Below are 7023 nucleotides of genomic sequence, written 5' to 3' on the forward strand. Positions count from 1 at the left end.
ATAATTACTTCATGCTTAATCACAGTTTTTATTGTAATAAATTTAATAAAAGGCTTTTAATATCTCAGGCTTGTATAGAACGTGGTACATATAATAAGAATTACAAAAAACGACCTTTTTCTTTATAAAAAAAAAATTGATATCCCACAACTTTCACCCTACACCCTACTTTGAGTTGAAATTATTCTTTGCTTGATTCAGAACTGTATTTCTATATTTAATTTGTTATGATTAATTTTCCTAATGAACTTTTCAGTTGATAGTTCCATTGACTACAATATCAACAGTTTTCAGATAAGTATTTTTAACATTTTTAACAATTAGCAATATTTTGACATTTTTCTTAGCAAAAGTATGGTGAAAATATAAAAAATATGTCAATTTAATAATATCTACATTATGCCTTATTGAATGCTAAATTGTTATAAAATCAATCTTTAATATACTAAGAATGCTTTTATATAATTACCCTGTCAACTGTAAGGCTTAGGGTTAGTGAAATTATAAAACTAACTATAAAATAACTATGGTGACGATATCATTTACTTAAACCATTGCGCATGCGTCCACACAATCAAACTCGTATTACAACAGAGGTTTCATTTTCGCATTTTTTCTAATTCTCCATTACCTTCTACGACTTTATATGTTATATATATATATTCTAAACTTGTTTGCTTTCCAACGATAATACATCTATTTTACTAATCTTATTTCTGGAAATGTAATTTTAGCATATTTTTCCTCCTGCCTCTTTAAGTTAATTATCAGATCCTTCCATAGTGTATATTTATCCATTTTTTATATGTGCTAACAATAGAAGAAAGTTGATTATTTAAAAATAATTAGAGGAAGAATAAAAAAAAATCCCATTTAAGCCCTGTCATACTGTTTTATTGAGAATAAAACTTAACTAATATTGAAGACCATCTAATTTTACTTTGATATACCCAGTTTAATCGAACTTTCTATAGCCGTTTTTGAGTAAACTCTAAAAAATGTGAAAAATGTATTCTTTAAAATGGTGTTCTGGTCAGTCGATAATGTCGAAAATGTTACTGTAAAAGGTTCTACAGAAAGGATGATAAGACTGCGTACCACATCATTTGTAGATGTGATGTATTACCTAGGATCGTATCTTGGAACCCAAATTTTGCGAGACAGTGGATCCTTGCACAATGTCCAGATTCGCAAAGGTCCAGGCTTGCTTTGCTTTGCAATAGGCCCTCTGTGGCCGCGGTGCATTTTGCCGGGGGGGAAAACACCCCTGGAATGCACCCACCTTAAATAAATAATTTTAGTTTTGTACGACTTTTCCTTTTTGAGTTAGGATGGCCACACACCAGACTGTTTTGCGAGACTATAATTGGACGTCAACACGCATATTGCCGCCGAAAACCAGAAATAAAAATTACCAAAATAATTTCTCTTACTATATATTTCATATATCGGCAAGTTAAAGTAAAAATTGTGGTCCAAGGCTATTGTAACTTTATATATTTGTACGATGTTTAAACCTGTTTGTTACATTAATAAGAAGTGTACCGTGAAAATTGAAATATATGAGAGTTGAAAATTACAACTGGGATGTAATTTCAAAGCTGTTTGACTCTTTTTGAATTTTTTTTCCAGTTTTTCTCCACAAACGTTTAGTTAGTATATTGAAAAATAATAATTAAAGATCATGCAATTATATTAGAAGAATTGAGGGTCTCTAGCAGGACCACAGTCTTTCTTCGCCCTTAGTGAGTTTAATAAATCTGCGCCCTCCAATGCCGAACAATATTTTAGAAGTTTTGTAAAATTAGTGTTTAACATAAAAGCACTGTTATTATCAAAGAAAATATTTCTTCTATTAACAACAAATTTTTATTATTTATTTTAACAAAAAAAGGGAGACAATTCATGGTTAATTCTGCGCCGTCTTTGTGTCAGCGCCAATGCCAGGGCACACCTCGCCACCGCCTAGAACTACTAAGGAATAATAACCAATAAGGTATAGAGTAAAAAGGAATAATAACCAATAAACTTTAGAGGAAAAAGGAATAATAACCAATAAGGTTTAGTGGAAAAAAGGAATAATAACCAATAAGGTCTAGAGGAAAAAGGAATAATAACCATTTTCTGTCATTTTTTACATTTGCTATCATTTGAGAAACAGTATGTTAAAGAAAGTTAGACAGAGACGTACGAGGTCAAATTACAGAAGCTTCTTAATTTTTAAAACCTGCAAAAAATGCGAATTTTTAAAATATTTAGATGCGAATAAACATATATATATATATATATATATATATATATCAAAAATTCAATATCGTTTAAAAATGGATATAGATATATCCATTTTTAAACGATATTGAATTTTCTACAATTAGAGATCAAACAATTTTTGAAATACAGTTTCTCAAACGTTGCTAAATGTAAAAGCTGGCCAATAATGGATCTCATTTCTTATAGTCATTAATACAGACCCCTCAACTCATAAAAAAAAAGTTTAAAAATGTTAAAAGGCTTTCTTATCGGTTCTTATTCCTCAATTATCTTTAAAATATATTTGTGTTTTGTAACTTTAGTATTAAACAGGGCTAGTTTGACCTTCAAAACTAATCATCTATGAGTGTTAAACACAGCATTGGATTGTAAAATTTCAAACGATAAATTATAAGATGGACTATTGCACAATGATGTAGGAAAACAAATTATCTATAAGTGGTGTAAATCTTTTATTTTTGATTTGTATGAATCCGGTTGCAACCACAGAAGCAATTTTCGCAGATATTCCTAAGATAAGAATTATAAATAGCATATCCGTTCGGACCAATATGGGATTCTCTACAACAGATATAGTTTCAATAGTTTCCGACAACGGTTAATATTGTTCGTTATCTTGAGAATCTTGTAAATTTTTAAAAATATGATAGACATGTTATAAATACCAATTTTGATAATACTTATAAACAACAGCTCCAAAATTTTTTCAAAGAATCGTTATTCGACAGTTTGTTATACCATTGTCAAGAAAATCAAACAAAGTAAATAAAATATTTACTAAAAAAAATACTTGATAAAAATATGATCAAGTTAAGATGTGTATTATATTTAATTTCAAAAAAGAAATAAACTCTCCCTGAAGGGCACTTTTCCCTAACAGATTACACTTCAACCAAGGGTTGACTGGGCAACTGAGAAAGGAATGTCGGGTTTAGAAAAAAAAGATCGATGAGGGGTATCAGTAAGCAAGAACATTGTTTTCGTAAGAAAAATTTATGAATGAGGAACGTTGCGTTTACACAATATTATACTAAACTGGCTCTTGTAAAAACAATTTTTGATTTTTTTGAAACAATATTAATCTTAATTGTTTAAGATTAGAAACCCTTAATTGTCTTAAAATAAATTTTTAATCATTACCGTTGAAAAACATTCCATTTTACAATTTTCTTATTATTTTAAAATATAAGAAGATACTAATTCAGAATTACTTTTATTGACAACATACGTCCAAGTGTTTTTTTTTTTTTTTTAATTTTTAAACTTTTCTAGTATGTTTTAGGTGTTAAGACCAATTTTTCAAACTTTGGTAACGATATAAAAGAAATTTGTTCTTTCAATTATAATCAAACGACTTGATTATAGTTCATGGATGGTAGTTTTAACCAATTCTAGTCATCATAAAAATTTTAATAAAATTATGAATAGAGTAGAAAATGAATTGGCTCACCTGATTCGACTGGATCATACTTCGGCGGTTCTTCCTTCGGTTCGATCCTTATTTCCGGCTTTATTTCTGGTTTCCGGATCTCTTCTTTCTTCCCTTTTTGCTCCTTGCCCTCTTTCTTCTTTAATTCAGCGTCCCTAAATTGTACCTGTTTCTTTTTCTTGTGTTTGTAATCTCTAAAACTAGACCTCTTGTCCGGTTTCTTCTTGGCTTCAGGCTTCTTCAGAATGGATTTGATCTCGGGCTTGTCCTCCTTCTTCCTCGGCGGCCTACGAGGAGTCAAACGCGGTATGAGGGTTTCCGAGGAGGACCATTCTTCGTCGGAGGACTCTTGCATCCTGATGGTCTGCCCCGCGAGGCTGACCTTATTAGGAACCCTGTCCATTAGGTCGTAGGGGTTGACCTGACATTCGAGGATGGACTTGCGTTGGCGCGGTGGACTGGTGGATTTCGCCCGCCCCAGCCTGGACTGCCGCACCAAGTCGTAGGGGTCCTCCGGTAGCCGCGCCCTCGGCCTGGCCCTTGCTCTCACGGTCCCGAACAGGCTCGCGGACTGCCAGTCTGGCTGCTTGAGGACCAGGCTGCCGTAGAGCCAACTCTCAGCGTATTTCATCGACTTGGACAGCGCGGAACCTCCTGACATGGTGCCATACTTGTTCCAGCCCCGTGGTGCTGCCTCCTGTAACACAACATAGTTTATTCATAAAAAGAGATTTGCAATTATTAAAGAAGTAGAACATTGAAGTAAATAATTTTTGTATAAGGAAATAATTTTATAATTATACTATGTTGTAAAATAGCCATGATGATTATACAAAGACTTACATATTGCCATGAGAATTATAATGACGAAACTTCACGAATCGATTTTTAAGTTCAAACAACCAAAGACAGTAGAATAACTCCTCTTTTATATGTAAACGTATTAAAAGTTTATTTGAACAACTTGCCTGTAGAATATGACAAATTAGAACATTTTTACATGGTAGGGAGCATCGCATGTTAGTCTTGAATGGCCATGTAGTTATTTAACATGTTAAAAATGAAAGGTAAGAAGAAAAAACACTACATGTAAATTTGTTGCAGTATATGTAGTTAATAGCTTTTTAAAATTTTAACAACCTGTTGATAATATAGGCATAAACTTTAGCTTAACTTAGCGTAAAGCTTTAGTTGTTAATATCATAGAATGTATACACCATTCTGCTACACCACGAAAGATTATTATTCAACAATTCGATTGAGATACTAAAAAAATTAAGAAATACGTAGAGAAAAGATGGAATACAATCTAACGATATCAACCAATCTACGCTGTGATATTAGATCTTTGGTTAAACTATTTTACTTTCCGGACAAGGTCGTAAAAACTATAGAGGAGAGCTAACTATTGTTACATTGCTCTGAAAAAAATAATACTTCTTTATCTATTTTTATCGTCATAATATTGTATTTCTTTTATAATACCGTGAGCATCTTTAGCCTCGGTGCTCGGGTTACCTCCTTTGTACAACCGTTTCTACGCTCTTGTACATAATTTAAACATGTTTGTTTCTTTTTAAAATATAGTAGATATGAAAATTGATTTCGCTTTAGTCGTTTAATTTTTATTTCCCCACATATTTGTTTTGTTCTACAAAAATCCGTTCTAATATATTACACGGTACTTAAAAGTTGGTTTCGTTTGCTAAAAAAAGGAACGATCGATTATCTTATTCTTTTTTGAGGAGTAAATTTATGTCTCATTTAATTTTAAATTCGCCAACTTGTAATAGGTAGATAAAATTGTTTTTACACGGAGCGCGTTTGAAGAATTAATTTTGAACTTAAGTCGTTTGAATTTATTGCTTGTATAATTAAAACGAGCTAAAGGTCTCGTCTATAGAAAACCTTAGCTACATAAAGATGTACAAATCCTTCGTAAAACAAAATACAGCTGCAGGTCAAATATAATTTTTTGTTGTGTCCTGGTACATTTATGATAAATATTGAGGTACAGAGTCCAGTAGTAAATAATTCATGGATAGACCTCTAGACTATTGTGATACCTACTTGAAACGAGGTACTATAACCAGAGATGGGCAAAATTAGCTATAGTCGAAACTAATAGCCAATATTGTCATGGAAACGATATTTATTTATAATAATAATAATCATTCATGAATAAGTGTCATTTCTATGACAATTTTAGTTATTAGTTTCACCCCTAGATAATTATTGCCCATCTCAGACTATAACTATAGATTTTTGGAACCTAGATATCATAGACCCATCCTCAATATCACTAATCAGTTTAGTATAAATACTTTCGCTAACACAGTGGGGTGTAGTATAGCTGATAGAATAAAACAGTAGTTGCACAGTTTGGAATACTAAAATAAATCATGGTAAGCCAATGTACATGGTTCGTCAAATATTTTTTTAAATATATCAAATATCATCAAATAAAAATTTAACAAGTAAATATTTTTGGACAAATCAATGATTAATTTTATCATTTCGGTTTTTAGAATTCATTAAAGAAATTCTACAAGAAATTTCGTTGTTGAGAAAAATAAAATTTATTTCCTTATTTAAGTGAGAGTAAGAGGCCAGAATGAGCTTATAAATACACTCTTTTGAGGGGAAGTGGCTATATTACCTGATCTGTCTTATGCCTAATCAACAAAAAAAAATGCATTCTGATTAGGAAAGCGGTCCCCTTTGCAAGGTGTAACATGCTAAGAGAGCATTTGAACGGCGAAAGTAATTTCAACTTTCTACTGCACTTTTTAATTTTTTATATGATAATTAATGCAAAAGAGTGTAGTAGAAACCGATGACAAAATATTCACAAATTTTATTACACGCAGTATCCGGTATTGCTAAATTTAAACTCATCGTTATACTTTTTTTTTATTTAATATTTTTATCTTAAACATTTTATTCAATCTTATAATTTACGATCAGCAAATGTTAAAAAAATGAATGATAAGAATAATCTGTGTATTTATTTTATGTGGTCATATTTCACATAAACTTACAACATAAATGATTAAAACATAAATGATAATATTATATTTCAAAAGCGCCTGGAATTGAAAAAGGGCGTGAAACCCTCCCTTCCCGTCCTCCATGGTAGCCTGACTTATCAAACAGACAATTATAGCGAGTAGGTTGGTCGATGTACGACACAAGAGGAGATGTGACATGTCGTAACTATAATCTAATAACACACAAAAAGGCCATCCTTCTCCGCCGGGCCCGTCCCACTAAAACCCCCCCTTTTTTTTTTCTTACCTCCTGGAGCAAAGAAAAGGCATTTA

At 31.7% G+C, this 7023-nt stretch overlaps 1 protein-coding gene across 1 annotated transcript in view; it reads right to left on the bottom strand.

Annotated features, from left to right (window-relative positions):
• Window positions 1-3659: 3659 nt before the first annotated feature.
• The window catches only part of LOC136796265 (microtubule-associated protein 1B-like), a 53345-nt gene continuing 49981 nt past the window's right edge, over window positions 3660-7023 (bottom strand). The window contains exon 3 of the mRNA XM_067049441.1: window positions 3660-4397. Within this exon, the coding sequence (XP_066905542.1) occupies window positions 3690-4397 (708 nt within the window). The 3' untranslated portion in view covers window positions 3660-3689. The remainder of the gene's footprint in view (window positions 4398-7023) is intronic.

The sequence above is a fragment of the Halyomorpha halys genome, unplaced genomic scaffold, assembly GCF_000696795.3.
Source record: "Halyomorpha halys isolate HHAL.00 unplaced genomic scaffold, Hhal_1.1 Scaffold106.1, whole genome shotgun sequence".
NCBI classification, from domain to species: domain Eukaryota; kingdom Metazoa; phylum Arthropoda; class Insecta; order Hemiptera; family Pentatomidae; genus Halyomorpha; species Halyomorpha halys.